The following is a 24,087-nucleotide window of genomic DNA, read 5'->3' as shown; positions in this document are numbered from 1 at the left end:
GACACATTTCACCTCGGTACTTATCGATTGATTTCGATATTTGACTCGTAGTTGGATACGTATAGAAATAGGGGAGTCTGATCAAAATAGGGGGCGCCAGGCAGTAATCGATAACAGCAAACGGTCACATTAATCGTTTCAAGCGCGTCGTCAAAAAAAGTGTCAATGTAAAAGACAAAAAGTTATTTTGCAAAAACGAGAAAATTATGCAGACTTTGCTTAAATCATTTTGCCAATTACACGACTGAAACAGTTTATAGACGAAATGTTTGGTTGAGTTTGAAAATTTACACTTGGCCCCAGTTTTCCCCATATACTTTTCTTGTGTATGTGCATTTGTGTGCGTGTGTGTGTGTGTTTGCAAGTTTGTGTATGTGAAAAAAGCCGCACACTGCAAAAAAAGACAAACTTCAAGAGAGAAAATTAAGTCTTTAATTTAATTTTTTTTTTTGCATACAGAACGGAACGGGAAACGTCAAGGCATAGTTGGAATTCAGCCGCCAGTTTTTCCCCCCGTTCGCTTAGTTAAGTTTCCATAATTTTTTTCGCCCAACCGGTAAATAATAACCGCTAAAATTGTGGAAAAACAGGAGAAAACTCCCAAGCGGAAGAAGAAGACTGCAGCCAGTAAAATGTCTGCAGTTTATTCACCGCAACCACCGCAGCAGCAGCAACCGCCACCCCCCAATCAGCAGCAGCTACCGGGAGGAGGACCTCCAACCAATTCTGTGGTCCAACAGCCGCCGGGTGGAGGCTTGCCACCTGGCGTCTTACCTATGAGCATGCAACAACAACAACAACAAAGAGGTGTTCCCGGCGGCCTTGGTGGACCACCTATGGGCATTGGTGGTCCACCTGGTGGTGTTATCTCAGGCATGGGCACAGGACCTGGCGGCCTACCCTCCATGATGGGTCAACCACCACCAAATGCCCAACGTGTCGGTGGTGGGGGCGGTGGCGGCGGAGGTGGTGGTGGTGGTCCCGGCGGCGGCGGTGTTGGCAATTTACCACCACAAGTTAATTCTGCACAGATACAAAAGATGCTTGACGAGAACTGTGGCCTCATTCAGACCATACAGGACTTTCAGAATATGGGTAAAGCGCAAGAGTGCCTAAGCTATCATGTTGCACTCCATCGGAATCTTGTCTATTTGGCTCAATTGGCCGATCCCGCCATGAATATCTCTCAGATATTGCCGGTAATTATCGCTAGTCCTTAAGATCAAAAGACACATGTAATGTTCATACTACAATATACATACATATATACCTACACGACACGCTCCTTTAAATCATTATCTTACTGCCGTTATTCTTTAATGATTTTAAAATTTTAAAAATTTTTTCCAATCGATTTCATTGAATTTATTGTCTGCCTTCGATTTATGTTGATTTCATAAAGAAATATATAAATTTCAATATTCGAATCAAATCGATACGGTTTATAATTTGCCAAACATTGAGTTTTTATTCTTTTAATACATATTACAATTCTTAAAAAGAACTGAAAGATAAATGCCATATAAAAAAGTTGATCCTCGCTATATCACTTTTCTTTATTTAAATTATTTCTAATTATTATTTTTGTTTTTTAGCCGCCGCACATTCTCCAAACGCAGGCCATGCAGCAAGGTGGCCAACAGACACCACCAACTGGACCACATGGCATGATGGGTGGTCCTCCGCCGCCACAACAACAGCAGCAGCAACAACAACAACAGCAGCAGCAACAACAACAGCCACAGCAACAGCAGCAACCTGGTCCTGGTCCTGGTCCACCGCAACAGCAGCAGCAAGGACAACAGCAGCAACAAGGCGGGCCACCGCCACCACCACAAATGCATGGAGGAGATAGTGGGCCACCAGTACAAATGCCACCCTACGGCCAGCAGCAACAACAACAACAGCCGCCCCAGCATCCTGGCATGCCGCCCAATGCCCAACAGCAATCTCAACAGCAGCAACAACAACAGCAAGCGGCTGCAGCAGCAGCGGCGGCAGCGGCTGCTGCAGCAGCAGCAGCTGGACAACAGCCACCACAAGTTAACCAAACGGTTGTCCCAGGTCAGCAGCCCCAACAGCAGCAACAACAACAACAGCAGCAGCAACAACAACAGCATCCATCAGCAGCATATCGATCCAATGCACAGGGAGGACCCGGTCAGGGAGGACCACAGGGACCTCAGGGATCTGTGAATCCAAGTGCAGCGCCTAGTAAGTGTATGAAAAGGAAACGAACTTCTCCTTTGTTTACTGGTCTTAATCAATCAATTTACAGATCAACAGCGACCGAACAATGGACCTCTGCCGCCTGGACAAAATCAACAGCAGCAGCCTCCGCAGCAACAACAACAACCGCAGCAACAACAGCCACCAAATCAACAGCAGCAGCAGCAACAACAACAACCCCAGCAACAGGGTGGACCCCAACAGCAACAGGGCGTGCCTGGTGGCGTACCACCACCGCAGGCTCAATATCGTGTTAGTTATCAGCAGGCCCAACAACATGGCCATTACCCCGGCTATCCACCTCAAACGCAACCGCAGTATCAGCCACAGGGTGCCTATCCGTATGGTCCACCCACCCAGGGCTATGGGCCACCACCACCGCCCAATTCTGGTCAGCCCAGTGGCTATCATCATGGCGGTCCAGGGGGTCCCGGCTATCAGCCAAATACAGCGGCCGGCCAGCAAGGTCCGCCGCCGCCGGGAGCGTATCCACCGCCACCGGGCAGCCAACAGGGTCCGCCAGGAGTGCCAGGACAGCAGCCGCCGCCACCGCCGCCTGGCCAAATGTATGGTCCACCGCCGCCAACATCTGGAGGTCAGCCAGGAGTGGGTGTAGGTGTCGGAGTGACTGGACCACCGGGACCACCACAGAGTGTTAATCAATATGGTCCACCGCCACAGAATCCACCTGGCGGTCCACCACCTCCACCAATGGGCTATGCCGGATATCCGCCCAATCCCAATCAATATGGCCAATCGGCAGGAAGTGCAGGTGGTGGTGGTGGAGGTCCGCCGGGTAACTATGGACCACCGCCGGGACCACCCACAAGCAATGCTCAATCGCCGTACCAGGCATATCAGCAGCAGCAGCAACAACAACAACAACAGCAACAGCAGCAACAACAAGCCGCCGGAGCTGGCGGAGCACCGCCACCCAGTTCTGTTGGCTATCCTGGCGTACCGCCTACCAGTGTGGCAGGAGGACCACCACCACCGGGTAGCTATAACACCACAGCGGCACCCAGTCAGACTCCTCCACCGCAGCAGCAGCAATCCGGTGGAGCTGGCAATCCGAATGGACCGAATGCTCAGCAATCCACACCGCCACCGCCCACTCAAGGCGGTGTCGCAAATCCATCCGCCAGTGCAGCGGTAGGCGGCGGTGCTGCTGGTGGCACCGGTGTACCACCGACCAATCAGCAACAGCAGCAGGCGCAATATGCCCCGCCACCACCGCAACAGCAGCAGCAGCCTGGACCGGGTGGACCTGTTGTTGTCTCCGGAGTCTCACCGTTGCCAACCCAGGTTCAATCCACATATTCGACGGCTGCGGGTGTTGCTGGCTACGGTCCGCCACCGACCCAGCAACAACAACAACAACAACAACAGCAGCAACAACAACCTGGTGGAGGTCCTCCTCCGGGACAGCAACAACAACCTCCTCCACCTGGAGGCCCAGCCAATCCTCAAGCCAATGCTCAACAACAACAACAGCAGCAACCGCCTCCGAACGGGGCTACGCCTCCAATGCCACCCAATCAATATCAGCCTCAAGCACCACCCGGCAGCGGTGGTCCTGGTCAACCATATGGCGGTCCTCCACCACCGCCACAAGGCTATGGACCTCCACCAGGAAGCGCCTATCCTGGCCATGCTTATCATCAGCCACCACAAGCTGGCTATCCCCAATATCCGCCCACGCAAGGCTATCAGGCTTATCGCCCGGCCGGAGCACAAATGCCACCACCGGGAGCACCCCAAGGACCGCCGCCAACTGGTGCCTATGGTTACTACGGCAATCAACCGCCACAATAGAAACGAGCTGCCAATTGGAGCAAGGATTTAACAAAGAGAGTAAACCAGAGTTAGAGCCCCGAATATTGGGCGTTCACTGGGCATACAACGCAAGAGACAACGAGAAAGAGATAACACGATGGATAGATAGAGAGAGAGGGAGATATGAAGAAAACTATGTAGAATGAGATAGAGACGATATGACCAAGTCATCATCATCATTATTAACTTTGAACAAACGGATAAGTCGAGCAAAAATACTTTTTCCCACAATATTTCCCAATTCTTCTCTTTGACAGTTTCTCGATCTCTATTTCTCGTCGTCACGTCGTAAATTTTTAACCGATCGATTTCTATATAGCGCAGAACCGCAAAGTTAATGAAATGATGGGCAAACTCTTTCTAATAGTAATTCCTTCTAAAACAAAAAACAAAAAATAAAATTGATTTAACAAACGATCAGAAATATAATTATAATCGTGAATAAGCATTTAGTAATTGTAATTGTAATTGATTCGAAAGTAATGCGAAATGCTTCTCTATATGTAATTATGATAATTAATTTTAAATAGCTCAACTAGCTGCGCTATTAACTAACTAATAACTTAACTTGCAAAATATGTTTGTTTAATGTAGCCCCCACTTTTTGGCTCCTCCCTTTTCATTTCACATCCCTTTACAACTTTATTTTTATTTTGAATCAATTCAATTTTTATTTCTATTATTATTATTAAAACTATTTTGGTATACTTTGTTTGTTTCTTTGTGTGTGCATGTGTTTTTTTTTTTTTCATTTTTTTCATGTGTATTTGATGCAGCAAAATTGTAAACTCATTTTTAAATATTTATACAATATATTTAAATTTACTATTTAAAGTAAAACAACAAAAAAATGCATGAATAAACTTTATATTAAAAAAAAACACAAAAAAATTGAAAGAAAATAGAAAATAAATGCATTTTAAATAAATAATAGATTTCCGTCTAATTTGTAATTGGCCTTGAAGTTGTTCCAATAGATTCCCTATAAAGAAAGGGCAGTCCTGGACTGACCAGTTGATCAGTTGACCAGTTTTTGGCTCAAAACTCGAAGAAATGTAGCTAAAAATAATATATTCGAGCCCTGGCGTTTGCCCATCCTCTTCTTTTTGGGTTGTTTGTCACAGAGAGAAATGAAGATCTTTTCGCGTTTTTGGATTGTGCAGAACTTTATGGGAACAGAGTGAGCAAATTTGAAAAAAGAAAGAGAAGCAAAATTATCTTTACCCTAAGAAGCAGCATATCTTTCATAATATATGTAAATAAAATACCAGTAATTTTTAGTTGATAACATTTATTTTTGGAATATCTAATGATCACGATACGCGTTGATCTGTGGGACCAATGTCTGTTTCCGTTCCATCAATGGCTTTATGCTCTTCAGTCTGTTGCTCTTGTTGTTGGGAATTACTTCTCTTCTTTGTTAGCATGAAAACGATTTTCTTCAAGAAATTCTTTGGAGCCGCCGACTGACGCTCTACAATGATCAGTTTGGTGGCCACACTGTGAATTGGACCAAATGCTAGGGCCACTACAGTGCAGGCCAAGCAAATGACATTGTATGGCATACTGAAATCCGGTGTGGGCAACGATACAATTAATGCTTCGGTATGAAGACTCAATACATAGGATGGTCGCGTGGCATTAAACGAATGCTCAAAGAGATGGCCATCGATGGGAATAGCCGTATAGTTGCGAGCAATTGGTAATAGGGTGGTCAATATAGCCGAACCGATATAATGCCCATGATTGGCATCTGGTGGATATTCCAGCCACTTCAATAGCAAATAATCCACTTCAATTGTAATGAGGGCCGCACTATTGGGTGGCAGCTCAAATGCAATCTCCAGATGAGTGGGCAACTCCCGCTGCTTGCCGGGGGCATAGTGCAGCACTTGGAATTGCAAATCCTTCTTGCTGTTGGTGTACTCATGCCTTTGCAAATTTCTCGAACGTATGCGGAGTGTATGCAGATAGGCATGGACATACCAGGGTATTAGCTCCTGCAACAGAATGGGCAACGGCTCATAATGATTGTTGGTCAACTCGGTGGCAATGCGACCACGCTCCTGGCCCTGACCCAACAAATAGCGATGAACATTTAAAGGCGGTGGGATGAGAAATTGATGCTGGCCACCGCCTACACGCTGCTTGCGGTCACCCTTGGGCGTCACCCAAGCGATGTTGAAAAGACGTTCGCCCTGACCTTCGAATTGCTTTTGCATATCATAGACACCGTAGATCACGGTGTGACCGCCACGTGTCGTCTTAATCTCCTTTATTGGCTCTGGTACCAATTGATATCTCTGACCCTGCTCGTTAAGTTGAACATATATCTGACTGCTGCTAGCCAACTCGCAATATCCATTTAGACCCATACCAAATAAACGACGCAATGAAAAATCTCCAGTTGATTGCTCCAACAGCCTTAAATCGTAAACCAAATTCGCCGTCTGTGTTAATTCCAGGACACAATTCTCGGGATGCTCACATAGCGTACGCACAGTAAGGCCCAATGAATGGAATTTAGTATTGTGGACATAGGCAGAATTTAGAAGTGAAGCGAAACCGGAGGCACTACCACATGGTAATAATTTTTTCCAAGGCGTTAAATTCTCTGTACAAACAATCTCCCTAGGCAAACTAGAATAACGTATGAATTTCGACTGTTTCTCTTCGCCACTTCCACTCATGAATTGCGGGCGTAGCAAATATTTGGGTGCTATGCTGTTGGTTTGATCCACAAAGTTCAGCGAAGCGCACAGAACACCGGAAAAGACATTTGCCAATTGTGTCCATTGACGATTAACCTCCTGGTCGGTGAGATTCGGGCCATTGAACCAGGCCCACATTTCGGCACCGCCAGTTGTCTCTACCACAGGATAGCCCCAGGTCTCGTAACGCCACAAGCCCTGGGTAAGGCCAATGTGTAGCTCCTTCACATCGAATTGCTGCAATAGCTCGGCAATCACACGCGGCGTCAGTTGTGTGTGAAATACTACAATGGAGATGGAGGGGGCGAGAAATGTAATCTTATTATTCGATCGAATTGTTGGTCTGCACTTACGACTCTCATTTTCTCCATAATGCCATCGGGTTGTAAACTGGAAATATGTGTTGACATGATCCCCGGCCAAAGGACGTACCACCAGCTCCTCGTGAAATTGTTCATTGCTATCGATGTTTATTTGGGCATGGACAGCACCGACAATTAACAATATGCCTAAAAGGTAGCCAAACGCCATCTCACATCCCTTCATATTCTGCAAAAAACGAATCTTCCCCCTCCTAAATCTAGTAATTGGCCATTGGAAAATAATTGCAAGGAGATAGCGGCAAATAAATAGATGCGGCAGCAGAGTTGATTTGTCATTTAGTAACACTGTTGACCAACACTAACATTGTTCATCTATCGGATGTGCGATTCATTTTATTTAATTAAAAAACCTCTCTTTGCTGACTTTTCAATCAACACCATTAAAAAAAAAAAAAAGAAAAACAACATTCGTATACGGTTTATTTTTATTGCCATTTTTAATTTTGTTGTAAAATATAAAAATTAATTAGAATTGAGGTACAACTCTGCAACGATAATAATTTTGTAACCTTAATTAACACTATGCTTGATTGACATAATGCAAGGCTCAATTGCAGCTCTATAATATCTCCATGAAAGATAAATTCATATAGTCAATAATTGTTTTATTTTCTCAAATTTTTTTATTAGGTCTATAAACGCATGCAACATTATATTACAAATTAAAAATATGCGGTTCATTAGGGTTGTATTCGATAGATTTGTAGCGTTGACCAACACTCCAACATCGATATTGACTTCAAAGTGCCGTTTTTTTTTCAGTGTTGTTTTTGTTTTGAAGGTAAGCGGTTGTGCGGCCGGTTGTCGCTCGTCGGAAGTTCCGCTTTTGTGCTCTCAGAATTTATTTTTGGTCAACAATATATATTTTTTTGTTTTTAACTTCTGGTATATAAATAATAACAATAATAAATTACAAATGATAAAATACATAAACAAACGAAAACGAAATCACCACCCACAACAAAATCTCTACGAAAGAGAAATTGATTATCAAATCATAAATTAACGCAACTCGATGACAAACAGCAACAGAAAGCAAAGAATGAAAAATTTACACAGTTCATACACGCACATTTTTTTTGCCCCCTTCTCTCCCTCTCTCTCTCCTCCCTTGACATCAAATCAAACTTGTCTTTTTTTGCATTAACTTTGCCACTTAGAATTTCGAATAACAAAAAACGCATTGCTCAGAGTCCCCATTCAATTGAGGCAGAGGCAGCAGTAGCAACAACAACAACAACAATGACGACCGAAAAAAAAAAAATTGAAAAAAGAAATTCGCGGAAGACGACACGACGACGAAGGAAAGATTTTTACTCGCTTCGCGGTATACTTCAACTGTTTTTGAACTTTTATTGCGTTGCTCTTCTTGCAGCAAGCAGCAGCAACAGCAGCAGGGGCGAGAGAGAGAGCATGCGCTAGAAGTTCTCAATTTGTGGTTGATGGCTGTTGCCTGTGCGTGTGTAGTGTGCCTGTGCTGTGTAATCATATATGTGTTTCTTGGCAGTGTGTGAGATTAATGAAGAGAGAGAGAGAGAGAGCGGCCAAATTTTGCCGCTTTGTAGCGGCTGTCATTATATATAAATATCATGTGTGAACATAGGTGTGTATGAATGTAACAAAAAAATTTAATATTTTTTTGCTTGCTGTTGCGTTTAGATATAAAACTAAACATTTGCAAATAAAAAAAGGAAGAAGCGAAAAAACAATAACAACCGCAACAACAACAACAAAAGAAAAAACGAAGTGTGTTTCTTAAACAATAATTGTAAAGTAACGGCAAATTCGTCAAAAGAGCGCAGCGAGCAGCAGCCGTTGTCATCGTCATCCAGCCATCAGCAAGCAGCGGAGCCCCAAAAGCTCGTCACCGACATTGAGAGCGAGAAAGAAGCTCCGCTGCCAGCAAAGGGAGCAGGCTTGCCTGCACATCACAATAACCACCACCCTGTCCCCCTCTACATAACTTTGGAGCGTAGTAAAAAAAAAAAAACGCAATTAAACACATTACGACGCGACCTACTAAAGAAAAAACTATATTTAAAAAGGTGATATTTTAATTAACTCTGTAATGTAGTTTAGTTTTTTAAGCAAAAGTTTGTGCTGGGACAAAGACGAGACAGAAGGAAAGTCATCAACAGCCAAAGGAATAACTACTGCCCCCCTTCCCACCCCACAACCGTCACCACCCACCCATTCCAAAAATTCTCATTCTATCCATCTATCTCTTTCTCTCACATTTAGCTAATTACCCGATGAATTTCATAACAAGAAAAAAAAATGAAATAAGTTTTTTAATTCATATTCGTACACACACATATTTTTTGTCTGCCATTTTTCTTTTTCTGTAGCTTTGTGGCTCTTTCATTGAAACGCAAAAAAATAAAGAGCAAGAGAGCACCGTTAACAGTGAGCTGTTAGCCTATAACAGAGTTTCTTGTCAGTACATACAAAAACAAAAAAAGATGAATAAACATATTAACCAAAAAAAAGGAAGTTTACAACAAACAAAAAACAAAAACCAAAGTCTGCTATTCTATTTTTTGGGTTCGAAGTGGGTTTCTACAGTTTCATATCTCCAAATGTATTCTTTCTTTCTCTCTCTCTCTCTCTCTCTCGTATCCTGGGGTTTTCGCTGAAATATTTTTCCCTTCAGCTATTTTTAATCGGTTTTCTCTCTAGCTGCTGTTGTATGTGGTTGTGTGACTGTCGGCTCTATGTGTCGTCAGTTGTCGCATTCCTCAAATAATTTCGCATTCTATAATAATGGAAAATAGCCAAAAAAAAAATGCGCTACACACACAACAAACAAATATCTATCTAGACAAAGAGAGAGCGAACGAGATAGAGAAAGAAAGACAGGGAAGCACATGCACGTGCATAACAGAGATAGCTAGAGTCTAACTCGAACGAAATGCGCTCGTTCGCACACACTCGCTCTAACGGTGCAGAGCCGTAGCCGCCGCCACACAAAGGCAGACCACCTTGTTGACCCAGCTTATTTTCCAACTGGGGGCCCACGGTGCTTGCTCTTGGCGGCTGCTCTGCCGCATTTTTCGAGCTAAACGCTCGGGCCGTGCTGGCGGCAGACTGAACGTTTCCATACATTCAAAATTTCAACGAACTGTTGTCGTCCGCGTCTCGTGGTCGGTCGGTGTCGTCGTCGTACGCCCGAATGGTGTTGGCGCTAGCGTCGCACAGTGGTTTATGTTTTTTCGTTTACCTTACAATATCTTTCTTTTTTTTTTTTCGTATGTATTGACATGTTTGCCAATAGAGTTAGGTCTAATTTTTAACGAAGAAAAAAACAACTTAAATTTTGTAGGGACAAATATCAAACAATGCTTAAATGCACATGAGGATAAACAATGTTTACGATTTAGCTCGTATAAATGTTCTATGTGCATTAAAATAGGCATTGAACATTAAAAACAAAAATTAAAACTTTTCATTATTCATTTTTATTGCTGCCATAGCACAACTTTAACTTAATTTTCCACTCAAATATATATAATTTGCAACCACTGTACACCTGTCTGTCCGTCGTCTTCGTCTGGTTTCCTATCATTTGCATTACAATTCGCCGCAAAAGCGGCGAAATCTGCTCAAGCACACATAGATATATATACACACAAACACATGCATACGAAAGACAGCTCTCAGTTTCTGCTCATGCTCTTATCGCTTGGGGTCTCTCTCTCTCTCTCAATTGTAGCTTTGTAGCCATGTAGCTCAAACAATACTCGCACATTTATTTCCTTGGTTATAAATTTTTGTATTTTTACTTCACTGCAGAAGTTTCTAGCAATTGTTGTTGTCGTTGCTATTACTGTTACCTTTTCTTTCCACCTAAAATTTATCAAAATTAGGTGATGAAAATTCTTGCATATTTTCACAAACAAAGAAGCAGAAATCGAAAATTTTTAATTTTTAAATCTCTCACCCACACGTGCTTGAGACTATTTATGTATGTATGTACATACATACATATGTATGTACATGTTCATAAATACATACATACATACATACATACATACATATGTACATATGTTCATTTGTATTTCCTTATGTAAATGAGCTGTTTGCATATGTACACATGTATGTACATATACATTTTTGCTTTTGTCAATTTTCCAAGTGATGTAATAGATTTTTGTTGTTTGTACAAATTTGTTTTTTTTTTTTTAGGTGCGGCTTCTTCTCAGTAGTTCTCTCTGTGTGTGCTGAGTATATTCTGCTGTCCCCACTTTATTTTTCATACATTCAAACGAGGTCAGGCCCACACACAAACACATTTATATGTACATGATGTACACATACATGTGTACATATGTATGTATGGATGCATGTACATATACATACATATATGTAGATACATACATACATAGAAAGGCAGACAGTGTGTTGCGGTGCACCCTAAATAAAATCGCAGTCGTTAGCTCATTGCCTTCGGTTTTTTTCTCTACCCTAGCCACTACCGGCCCCGTACACACAACCACCCACCCTACCTATCCATTGCCTTGAGACTGCTTAACGTTTGGCTGTTGCTACCTGTCGTCTTCGTTGTCGTTGATCGCTTATGCCAGGTCCTGCATCTGCTACAAGAATATGCTTGTTTTTTTTTTTTTTTTTTGTTCTTTTGCCTACTTCTGTATCTACATACATACATCCATTCTGTATTTACATCAATAACTTGTATGTGTGTGTATGTACATACATAAGTATGTATGTATGTAACTTCCGCCCGCATGTTCACATGTACATATGAATACATACTGTTGTATGTTTGATGATTCTCGTTGTGTGCATGTATGTATGTACAGTTGCGAACTTAATAATAGCACCACTTGCTGAGGTAATGTGTTCAAAGGATTCCTAGACTTATTTTAAGGTTCAAGGAACATGTGAATATGTTTTTGAACGTAGAATATTTCCTACTAATAGATGCCAAAAAAAAATTCTATCAAAATCCAACGTTTTCAAAGATTTTTACAAAAATCCTTGATATACTCAAAAAATACCCGAAACTAAAAATAGCACCACTTTTCAAATATTTACTCAAAATTAAAAAATAACAGAAAAAAACCAAATTCATGAACAAGTTATGATTAGATATTAAAAATAGTATTAAATAATAAACTTAATACTTTGTTGCATTGCCATTATTGGCAATAACCGCTGCACAACGTCTTGGCATTGAGTCAACCAGGTCTTGACAGCGTTTGACCGGAATTTTCCTCCAGGACTCCTGGATTACTTTCCAAAGCGCCTCATTGTTGGTTGGTTTTGCAACAGCAACTGCCTTTTTGATGTCAGACCACAGATTTTCAATGGGGTTTAGGTCTGGTGACTGTGCCGGCCACTCCATTACATTAACAGAATTCGTTGAGAACCACTGCTTGGCTTTCTTACTGGTGTGCTTAGGGTCGTTGTCCTGTTGAAAGACCCATATTAGCGGCATATTGTCCTCAGCGTATGGTAGCATCACCGTCTCCAAGATATTCACATAAACATGCTGATCCATAATCGTTCTCACCCAGTATATTGGACCGACACCATAATAGGAGAAACAGCCCCATACCATGACACTGGATCCGCCATGTTTTACAGTCTTTAGGGTGTATTTGGAGTTGAATTCCGAGTTTGGTGGACGCCGGACGTATGCTCTAGAGCCTTTTCCACCATACATGACAACCTTACTTTCGTCAGTCCACAGTACGTTTCTCCACTTTTGGGAAGGCCAATTTTCATGCTCTTTCGCAAACTTTAGACGTTTAGCAATGTGTCTGGCGTTTAAAAGTGGAACCTTTCTGGGGCTGCAAGCTTTTAGATTGTTCTTCCGAAGGTATTTTCGAACTGTTTGGACACTGGTTGACACATTGATGTCCTTTTTCAAATCAGTTGCAGCCTTAAAAGGATCCTTATTACTCTCTCGGATTAAACGACGGACTTCATGCTGAGTCAGTTTTGGCTTTCGTCCGCGAGTTTCGGGCTTGGGTTTGAACTTTATGGCATTACGGATCATTTTGTTGGAACATCCGACCAAATTTCCAACTTCGCGATAAGATTTTCCCTCCAAAATCAGGGTTTGGATAAGTTTTCGCTTTTCAACAGAACAGTGTTTACCGCGACCCATTATTCTTAAATATTTTGGATTTTTTTTTTTCTAAAAGTGCTTTTAAAATTGACTTTGATCCAGGGTCGATTGAACAAGTGTTTTTTACAATGCTACCCTGGTAAATAATACGGTATTTCGCGAAATACTGCAAGTGGTGCTATTTTTAGTTTCGGGTATTTTTTGAGTATATCAAGTTTTTTTGTAAAAATCTTTGAAAACGTTGGATTTTGACAGAATTTTTTTTCTGCTTCCATTAGTACAAAGTATTTTACGTTCAAAAACGTATTCACATGTTCCTAGAACCTTAAAATAAGCCTAGGGAATCCTTTGAATACATTACCTCAGCAAGTGGTGCTATTTTTAAGTTCGCAGCTGTATGTATGTACATATACATATATGTACATATGTGTCATGTTATCGCTATTTTCTGTGGATTGTATTATTGAGAGTTTTTATATTATTAAGTTTGACAACTATTATATGTACATATGTAAATCAAAAATATATATGTATATATATATATATATATATATATGTATGTATGTATGTATGTACATACATGTCGCTGCAAGTGTATGTATATGTACACACATACACAGATGTGCACATGTATTCAAATGAGGAAGAACTTTTTAAAAACAATTAACGCGAAACCTTTTGCCCTTTGAGAAGTTTGTCGAAAATACGGTAATGTACATTTTATTTTCTTATTATTCGTTTTGTGAATATACATATGTACATACATACATATGTACATCGTAAAAACGTACCTTCAACCAGAATCAAGTGATCATTATTGAGCACTAAAAATGAAAAAAAATATTTTTGTTACAAAATGCAAGTTCTTTTTATTGATGATGATATTATTAAATAAATCAAATATTTAAACTTACTTTAGAACGAGCAGTCATAATGATTACAGGAAGGGAGGGGATATCAGAGGAATTCCTCATGTCTGAATCATTGGGCGAATGTTTCTTTCCATTCTGTTTTATAGATCGCTTTGTTCAAATTGTGGTTACACAAAAGAAGAAAAATAATGTAAATATATACATATACATATGTATGTATATACATACATAGTTGTTGGAGTGCTTAAATTTGAATACTACGATTAAATATCATCTTTAATTTTATCAATTTTTCTTAAGGCTCCAAAGGTGTAAAAGTGTCTGTCTGACCATTATGTAAAGAATTATGTAAGGAATTTGGAACATAATAATATGCAACAAACTGATATACATAGATTGTTGTATGTTGTACATACATACATATATGTATGTATGTATGTATATGTAAAAAAAAATACGTACTACTCATTTGGGGCGTCGACATTTTTATAAAAAAAGTAATTGACATTTGTCTGCGTACATATGTATGTATGTGTACATAATACGTAAATGATTGATGTAACCATTGTGTATGTACTTATGTATTTTTGTACATACATATCTACATACATTTGTCTAAGAGCGCTTCCTTTGTCTTTTAAATTAAGCCCCATTAAAATTAATTAAGATATTGACCCAGTTTGTTAGGGGGAAAAAATGAAACGGGTAAATAGACAAATTGCTTCAAGTGTGCTTTTTGCTTTTTCATTTTTCCATTTTCATTTATGAACATTTTACAACAACGTGTGAATTTTTATGCTTTGCTTCAAAAAAAAAAAAAGTTGGAATTGGACTCAACACTATTTGTTTTTGTTTCGTTTTACTTAACTAGAGCACGTCACCGTTTTAAAGAAGAGCCAAAGCGAGAGAGAGAGAGAGAGAAAGATGCAAATCTAGTGGGGAAAAATGGTTGCAAGCAAAAGAATAGTGAGAGCAATCGATCGATGTTGGCGTTCTGACTAACTTGGCAACAACAAATACTATAGGTGTTTTTGTTGTCGGTGGGTTTGGTTCGAGAGGGGTGGAAATTCAAATGATTGTTTATTAGCCAGCGTTGACGTCGACGTCGCGATGTCGTCGATGCTACTGCTGTTGCTTTACAGCTGTTTAACAGCTGGAACTTGTCCTCTTTCTGACAGAGAGGGAGAGAGAGAGAGAGAACAAGATTGTTGCTTATCGTTAAATACATTTACATATGTATGTGTGTATATGTGTATATTTACTTGTTGTTTGTCAATTACGTTTTTAATTATATTTAAATACTAACTTGTAAACATTTCTATTTGTGTTAACCCTGAAATTGTGGATTCCCTAGGAAAAAATCTCTTCTTCTGTCTCACAATAGAATAAAAAGAAAGACACAAAAACGCAAATTTCATTGATTTCAACTTTTACTTTCTTTGCTGCCATCCATTTCTTTGCCCACACACAATACGCACACACTCAAATATGTAAACAGATTCTTAAAAAAAGTCTTCGCTCAGCGGTATATACATGCACATGTATGTATGATGTACATATACATAAACATATAGATACATATATGTATGTACATAAATAAAAGATGAAATGAAATTTGATTTAATTTTTGGAGTTATAATCGAGTTAGCCCTAACGTACAAATATTTTGTACAAAGACATAATTGCTTGACTTTGTACACACACACGCACACACACATTTGTATTTGCATCTATGGAAACGTCTTTATCTGTATACATACATATGTATATATATACATATATGTATATGTATGTGTATGTGTTTGTGTGTGTGTGTGTGTGTGTACATAACTGTTCTGTATTTTTATGATTTCTGCTTTGATCGGCACTTTCTTTGTTTTCATAAGCTAAAAGAATCTTCCTTATTTTTCGTTTTTGTCTTTTTCTTTGCGTGTGACCTCGTTTTCTTGTTCTACCAACAAATAATGTTGTTGTTTTTTTTTTTTGCATGTCATCCCAAAAGCACATTTAACCTTATTTTTATTTTGTATATTATGGTTTTTCCATGAAATCAGGCGTCAATGCCTGTTGCTGCTTCTGTGACTGAGTTCCTTCAGTCTCATTGGAGCTGACTGGTTTGGCCTGGTTAAATTCCGCACCCTTCTTCCACCCCCTTCTCCCACCAAGGCTGCATTTTCATGGGTGTAGTAACTCCAACTAAGTATATATGTACATATGTACTTATTTGTTTACTTATTGTTAGTTTATTGGTTTAATTGATTATCGCACTAAAGAAATCGAAATGTATACCAGCAAAAAATATAAAAAGAAAATCGCGTGTAGGTAATAAAACTTTACCCTGTGACTAAACTATTCAAGGTAACATACATATGTATGTATGTACATAGTATTTAGTACATACAAATATATTTTACATATCAAATCGGACTGATTCTGACGATAATTCTTAAAATAAATTAAGCTTCAAATTGATGAGTCACTCCATATTTAAAGAAAGAGCAGAAAGACTAAATAAAAATAACTTTACTTTACTGCGAAAGATTAGCATTTAACGAATGTCCTTTTATATATGTACTTTACCTCCATTAACATTGTTATCGAAAAATATAATTAAAGTAATCAAATTCGACATATGTATGTACATATGTATGTACATACATACATCAAGAACATACATACATATGTTTTTGTTAGTTCAATCACCTAAGCAGGGTCAAGGTCTCAGCAGACGCGCCGGTTCATGCGTATATCCTTTTCGTCTGGCTTTTGTCTGTGTCTGTTGTGTTCCATGCTCACAAAAACGTGAGCTGAAACAGAGGAGACGTCGCTCTTTCCCCATCCCCCGGGCAGGGCCCCTTCTCTCTCTTCATTTGAGATGACTTCTTTTCGAGAGGTCTAAGTTTCAGGAGGGGGTTGCGGGGTATTGCCCTATGTGGTTGGCATCCCACAATCGCACACAATTCATTACCATCTTCTTTCTTATTCCATAACGGTTAATCAGCAGCTGCCCGCTTGTGCCGGACTGGACGTACATATACATACATACATATGCGTGAGTAGGACCTCAAGATGTCAACGACTTTTCTTTTTAAGCCAGCGGGCCCAGTCGCCGACGCCGCCGCCAAGTTCATTGACATCTCAAAAAAGGGGCGAGACCTTTTTGGGGGTTGTAACGAACGAATATCGTCACCGTTGTCGTGTCGTCTTATCATCATATTTTTCAACACTGGCCCCCATACTAGCAGCATCCAACATATCAGATTTTTAGTACTGTCTCTTATGAAAAGGTTAGGGAAGTGGGGGAAAGAAAAAAAAATGCTCGTGTGTGTGTGTGCACACGAGTTTGTTGAGGCATTTCCGTTTTGTATCTTTATTGTGCGCCGGTTGGTGGACACCTGGACACAAATAATGATGTTGTTGTTGTTTGATTGTGCTGCTCTGGACCCTTTTTATTTGTTTTTATATGTTCATATGGATGTACATGTTTGTGCAAAAAAGATTATTCATCTCACACGACGCAGCACCATATGGTCAAAGCAAAATGATCGTTTTGATAATCGTAAAGGAAAAAAAACCTGTTAGCTGCTGCTTTATTGACAATATGAAATTTGATATTCCGATCAACCCCTTTATAACCTACTTATGTTACGTACTGCTTACTCACCGATGTATCGCTATCTGTCTCTCTTTTTGATGCAGGATCTCTTGCAATAAAAAAAAAAAAAAACTTTTAATAATCAGTTTCTATTTTGTGCTTATTTGCAGGCTCTCCTTGGTCGAGATTTCCCAATCAAATTAATAATATAATTAATTATATAAAACAAAACAAAAACTAATTAAGGACTATTAAGAGGTAAGTGCATATCCCGTATACAGTATACATATGGATGTACATACATACATACATACATATGTATGTATGTATGTACATTTATCGATTTTGTTTGAGGGTTTTGCTAAGGTATTATTATCATACGGCGGCCATGGTCAAGTGCAGCAATGACACACGATAGTGCATGCAAGCAGCGCAGCAAAAGAACACGTGCCTCTGTCTTTGCGCTTGCTTATGCATTTCAGCGCTCCAAATTCGCTGTCGCTGGTGACGCACCTACTCTTTTACTCACTCACTCTCTTTCTGCCCGTTTCTCATGTTATTTGGTTGGGGTCTCTCTCCACGACCACTCGCCGATCTCTCTCTCTCTTTCTTTAATTGTGTGCGTATTTGTAAGCCGATGCCGGGTCGACTAGCTATGTATGTAGCTTTTTGCCTCTATCCCTCTCTCTCTCTCGCACGCTTTTCTGCATCTATGTATGTATTTAAAACATAAACCTGTATTTCTTGCACTTATCTTTTTTTTGTTTGTAGTTTTGTGCTATTCGGCTTTTATGTGCAATAACAAAACTGCATCGTGACTTTGAAATTGAAATTATTGAGTTTGATGATGACGATGATGAGATCAGAGACCTAAATGAGTCCTTTTTATGATTCACCCCTGACATGAGTCAAATGCATAACTTGCAGATGCTGTCTTTAAATGAAGATGGCATCACAGATGTAAGCTCTCTGACGTTAACAACTTGGAGATGGCATTTTACAGATGTTAACTCTGACGTTAACAACTGTTATCCCCCCAAATATTGAATGGAAATGCGTAGGCAGTATTTGCTACAATAAATCGATATATTTGTTATATATTTTATTAGGCAACAAGCACACAGGTATTTTATATCAACACACGATTTTCAAAATTTTAAAAATTTACCTTTAAAGCCACTTTCAGGCAAATGTTTATTGTGTGATGTGTTTAGGAGAGTATATGTACATACATATGTATGTATGTGCATACATACTTATTAGAAATTGATTGACTTTTCCATCTACCAAAGAAGAAGCAACGGCTCTTGTTGAAAGGGGAGTTGAAAATTTAGCACTGTTCACATTTAACATAACCCCAACGCACCTGTTGATGAGAGCATGTGTGTGAGTGTGCTTCATTTCATTTCCATGCATTCCTATCAGTAAAACTATGACGTCAAATGATGAAATTCCTCGTGAATCATGGGGCTACAGTTACGGGGGATTGAGTTTAATGCATAAGTGTCTCATAGTGATAGGCTCTCTGACCAGCTTATACATATTTCCGACGGATGATAATTAAGAAACTTGCAGTTTTCTACAATTTACATACATATACATACACATACATACTTACATATCTACATACATATCTACACTTACACAAACGAACACATAGGGAATGAGATAGCAATATTGCATTGTTATTTGCTTTTAAATAACGCTATGCAGTTTTTAACATGCATGCACACATACTGTCTTTCTCTCTCTCTCTCTCTCTCTCTTTTTCTGTCCCTTCCCTATTCCAAATATCCCTTGCTGCATAGAACAAAAATGAAAATAACAATAACAAAAAAAAAAATAGGGAGCTGATGATATTGTTCTTCTTTGTGTTTGTTGTAAATGGAACGGAAGTGATACATATACACACACACGCATGCACGCATACTAATATAACATACATATCTAGTTCGTGGTATGTTGAAAACGAAACCGGATCGTCCGCCCTCTTACTCTCCCCGTCTATTCTTAACATCCAAATTTATTTTATTCCTGTCAAAACCAAACACGATAGAATATTGTGTAAGGTTTCTTGTTTCCAACGGGCTAACATTACCACCTTCCTTCTATACATTGACACATACATACATACATACATACATGCATGTACATATACGTAAGTTGTGTGACAACACAACACTCTCTCAGAACCACTTATTCATTGAACAACAAAGAATCAGCGAAACTGCTTTAAAAACTTATATCACACTCTCACTTCTTTGGGCGCTTGACATAAAGGATATACAATCTGTCTGAATAGATCTCTCAAATCTTTCTTAATATCGAGATAACTTTTAATTGAATGCTAAAGACAATGACCTTACGTCCATTTTCAGCACCTCTTCAGGTGTTGTAATGAAAACGACTTTTTTTGCCGTTCAATATAGTGTTGGATAACACTTTAGAGTTCATTGATCAGACGTTTCGATGTTACGATAGAAAAAAGTTTGCGCTAAACACCTGACCGATCGATCGTCAAAAGACCACAAATTTTACAAGGCACACACACTTCTGTGGATTTTGTCATGCCGATTAGTAATATGTATCTGTGTCATACATACATATGTATGTATATAGAGTACATAAATTCATATTTTTGAGTACGTGAACGGCTAGCAAACAATTGTCAATTGGCCTTGAACCTGAATTTTGTAGTTCATTTGCGCTCTCATTTTGTTGTTGTGTGATTTTTGCCTTTTTTAGCTGTTGCGTTATTTGTTATTAATATTAGTATAATGCCTTTTGTTTTTATCATATGTGTGTGTATATATATTTAAATGACTGTGCAAGGTGCACAGGAGAATCTGCTAATACATATATATACAAATAAGTATATGCCGATATATGTTATATGTGTGGGCTTGTTCACACATTTCTGTGCATTGGACTCTCTTTTTCATTCTTTTCGTTCTCTTCGTGTGTTTTTTTTTTTTGGTTTTTGTTTTTTGGGTTAATGAACTGAATTCCCCAATATATTGTATTTTGGCCACAACGAATACAAATACATTTGTATCTAGGGGCCTTAGGGTTCGTTTTTTACGCCTTTGCGTAAAATTTTACAAAATGGCCAACAATTTCAATTTCATTTTTAAGTTTGCATGGAAAATGCGCAGAAAAACAACTTTTGTTGCTACTTTTTGTTGAATACGTTCGATTTTAATAAATGTTTTTGCGTTTTCCTCGATTAAAATTCAAACAATAGGACGTAGTAAATTAAGTACGTTTATGCATTATTTGATCAGTTTATTGCTTCCTATTTACATATGTACATATAGACGTATACGATCGTCAGTCAATATCTACGTCACACAGGTACGCACGCCTTTACCATGTACATACATACATCATTTGTACATCCATATACGGTTTTATAGACGCATGTTGTAGTTGCATATAAATTAGCGTGCAAAATTGTACTAGAAAACAAAAAACAACAAAAACCGTACATAGGTCGGTACACATACATATGTACATACAATATCAGGAAATGTATTGAAAATAGCGTAGATAAATGAAAAGAATTCGCTATAATTTAGAATGCATTCTCGGAGTCACAAGTCAACCTTACGAGATTCTTAAAAAAGATTACTTATGGACTTTAAAAATATGATTTCAAAACAATATATTACAAAATCAAAAGTTATTTTGGGGCTAACTCCCGTCGAGTCGTACTAAGGAGAAGGCGCCAAAAACCGTGGCGGGACTCATATAAACGAAGCATCAATATATACTACATACATATGTACGTACATATATGTACATACATACATACATAGCAAACAAAAATACTAACTAGCAATAAGCTATCTTTTTAAAAATAGAACAAGAAATAAAATGTGAACAAAGAAAATCATTTCAGACTTGTCCAAGAGGTCAAGCGAGCGTCGTGTCCATATCATATAGTAAAGCTACAAATGTATGTACATACATATGTAAATGTACATACTATGTATCTATATATATGCATATATGTAAATATATTTAATTCAACTACGCACAATCTTTGGAAAAGTTTGGACCCGAGAGTTTTACGTTTTAGGTCAGATTCTCCGTCCACCACTGCTTGTCCCACGCCCTCGCCACACATATCACTGTTTCACTTTCACTTGTTCCAACCGCCTGCAAGTGCAGTCCAGTGGTAAACTGCCGCTTATTTTTTTTTCTTTCTTCTGTACTTACATACATAAATGATTCATCATAAATCACATCGAGTACATAACATCCGGTGAGACAACTCGAAGCCCCTCTTATCCAAAAGATAATGCAAATTAAGCAAATAACAAAATAATAAAATGGGAAAATTTAAGTGAGAAACTGTAATAAAAATTAATTGGAATCACAAAGAAAAACAAAAAAATACGGTTTTCAAAATGCAGTGAAAGAGATACACATATGTATGTATGTATGTATGTATATTCAATAAATTTCATAAATTAGGTTATCACTGTACGTCCAAGTATGCAAATATGCATAAATATGTACATACATATGTATGTGTGTCTGTGTCTATGTGTTACTCTTCTAATTTATGGCAATTTGCTAATTTAGAATAACAATTTTTCATTTGCACATTGTGCCGAAAATAGAACAAGCTGCAGCATGCAGATCAGCTGCATCAGAGTTAGGGAGAGCAACAGAGAGAGTGAGAGCAAAAGAGAGAATGCCTGTGCGTATGCTTTGTATGTGTGTATATAAGAGCAAGCGAGGCCGTCGCTGTCGTTGTCGTTGCTGTTTGCCGTGCTGCGCTCTGCTATGTTGTTGCAATTTGTTTTAGAAGCTACCGCTTGCTGCTGCTGCCATCGATGTCGACAACGTTAACGGCGACGTCGACGTTGTGCTCAATTGACAGTGTTCCACTTTTTTCACAATTGTGTCCTTGACCCAAAATGTTGTAATACGTTTGCCGTGTGCGCCGCCAGGCAGGATATACAAAGTTGCCAAATGAGGGTCACCCACAAATAAATAGATACAATTCGTTGCCATCCACAAAAAACAAAAATTATATATCCACACACATCCATACATATTCTTTTCCCATGTTCTATGACAATTCATGGGAGACTAAAGATCGCCTAATGCCTATCGAAATTTAGATGTTGCCGGGAAACTAAAAAGAAACTAAATAAAAAAAAAAGGTAGAAAAAGTTCGTCTAAAGGGCTTTAAATACATACATACATATGTATAATTCCTATGGTTGGTCAATCCTCAGACTGACTCATGTTGTTGTGAGGTTCCTTTTGCCTCTATACAGTCTCAAATAATTTGATATTTTGATTCTTCTAGAACAATCTAGAATTAGTCATAAATTCTTATTCTCAAATTGTTTTGTGTGTCGAGAAAAAAAGAGTCACAAAATCGATTCGGTACGTTGTTTTTTTTTTTGGTCGATCGATGAATGGACGACGACCACGAGGACGGGATGATGCGATAATTGTATGTGGTCGCTGACTGTTTTTCCCATTTCGATGATTGTAATCGATTATTTACCTTAACAGTTGTTGGACTCATTGTAATTAGCCGAATGACTTTGTCACATTGATTGCCATTGAATGGAATGCTGTTAATATTATGGTTAACATAATTTGTTTCTTCAATTAAATTTTTATTTTTCTGTTCGATTCTAATGTTAATCAGCTGTTTTTCTAAACTCTTCGTATTTTTGCAGACTGCTAAAAAGGAACAACAACAACAAACAAACAAACAAAAATTATAACTACAAAAGCTTATTAATTAAGGAGAAAAGAGACGGAAGACTAGACCGCTAAAATAATAATATAAACCAAAATAATTTAAAAAAAAAAAAATCATAATAAAAGAAAAAGAAAAGCAAAAAAAAGAAACACAAGTAAAATAAACAAGAAATTTATAAACAAATAGCAAAAAAAAAAAAAAGCACACAAAATTTAAAGAGCAAAGTATTTGGTTTGATTTTTGTTTATTTTTTTATTTTGTCGCCAAAAAGAAAAAATAACAAAGAATAAAAAAAAAAACAAAAACCAACAACACTTAACAAGAATCACTTTTAGCCTTATATACAACAAGAACAACAACAACAACAACAACAACAAAAGAAGCAAACTCTAGTATTTAGTTTAGAAGAAGAATAAGAATACGCAAGAAATCGCAGAAGAAGAAGAAGACGAAGACGAAGAAGAACTGAAGAATAGAAAGAGAGCAAGCAACAAAAGAGAAGCTAAAAGAAAGCAGCGTCAAGAGCAAAAATCAAGAAATACGAAAGCGAAGCTAAAATATTTAATGTGCAGAAAGTAATAAACAAAAAAAGAATTTAAGAAATAAAAATGGCTGATCTGTAAGTAGGTCCAA

The 24,087-nt window shown here is 38.7% G+C and overlaps 2 protein-coding genes and 2 long non-coding RNA genes across 9 annotated transcripts in view; 2 read left to right on the top strand and 2 right to left on the bottom strand.

The window, feature by feature from the left end:
• LOC137573390 (uncharacterized) overlaps positions 1–23,985 on the top strand; it is a 57,917-nt gene extending 33,932 nt beyond the window's left edge. The window contains exons 1-4 of one of the 5 annotated variants that reach the window (XR_011031865.1): positions 7,927–8,044; positions 8,819–9,204; positions 17,891–17,978; positions 23,429–23,985. This is a non-coding gene — a long non-coding RNA (uncharacterized lncRNA). Of the gene's footprint in view, positions 1–7,926; positions 8,045–8,747; positions 9,205–17,890; positions 17,979–23,428 lie in introns of those variants that run through there. The other 4 variants (XR_011031868.1, XR_011031866.1, XR_011031869.1 and 1 more) reach the window with 4 other exon arrangements.
• LOC137573380 (basic proline-rich protein) lies at positions 127–4,513 on the top strand. Of its 2 annotated transcripts, none has more exons than XM_068285311.1 (3): positions 127–1,199; positions 1,596–2,220; positions 2,279–4,513. In XM_068285311.1, exons 1-3 carry the CDS (start codon positions 633–635, stop codon positions 4,042–4,044), a joined length of 2,958 nt encoding a protein of 985 aa, XP_068141412.1. In that variant the 5' UTR covers positions 127–632; the 3' UTR covers positions 4,045–4,513. The 2 variants fall into 2 exon arrangements, with proteins under 2 accessions (XP_068141412.1, XP_068141413.1); XM_068285312.1 differs by having other exon boundaries at positions 129–1,199; positions 1,596–2,214.
• PIG-T (phosphatidylinositol glycan anchor biosynthesis class T) lies at positions 5,340–7,431 on the bottom strand. The gene is made up of 2 exons (XM_068285313.1): positions 7,130–7,431; positions 5,340–7,060 (listed from the first exon to the last, which is right to left on the bottom strand). The coding sequence occupies exons 1-2, from the start codon at positions 7,320–7,322 to the stop codon at positions 5,379–5,381; spliced, it is 1,875 nt and encodes a 624-aa protein (XP_068141414.1). The 5' UTR covers positions 7,323–7,431; the 3' UTR covers positions 5,340–5,378.
• LOC137573343 (uncharacterized) lies at positions 22,056–23,194 on the bottom strand. The gene is made up of 2 exons (XR_011031851.1): positions 22,939–23,194; positions 22,056–22,880 (listed from the first exon to the last, which is right to left on the bottom strand). It is a non-coding gene; the product is annotated as an uncharacterized lncRNA (long non-coding RNA).
• Positions 23,986–24,087: the final 102 nt, after the last annotated feature.

The sequence above is a fragment of the Drosophila tropicalis genome, unplaced genomic scaffold (assembly GCF_018151085.1).
Source record: "Drosophila tropicalis isolate 14030-0801.00 unplaced genomic scaffold, ASM1815108v1 contig_4, whole genome shotgun sequence".
Classification (NCBI taxonomy): domain Eukaryota; kingdom Metazoa; phylum Arthropoda; class Insecta; order Diptera; family Drosophilidae; genus Drosophila; species Drosophila tropicalis.
Note: the sequence above shows the minus strand (reverse complement) of the source record. Positions and strands in the feature narration are given on the sequence as shown.

Coding starts and splice junctions, on each gene's coding strand:
- LOC137573380 (XM_068285311.1), top strand. CDS start 633: ATGTCTGCAGTTTATTCACCGCAACCACCGCAGCAGCAGCAACCGCCA. Junction 1,200..1,595: donor ATATCTCTCAGATATTGCCG/GTAATTATCGCT, acceptor TTTGTTTTTTAG/CCGCCGCACATTCTCCAAAC. Junction 2,221..2,278: donor AAGTGCAGCGCCTAGTAAGT/GTATGAAAAGGA, acceptor ATCAATTTACAG/ATCAACAGCGACCGAACAAT.
- PIG-T (XM_068285313.1), bottom strand. CDS start 7,322: ATGAAGGGATGTGAGATGGCGTTTGGCTACCTTTTAGGCATATTGTTA. Junction 7,061..7,129: donor TTATGGAGAAAATGAGAGTC/GTAAGTGCAGAC, acceptor TCTCCATTGTAG/TATTTCACACACAACTGACG.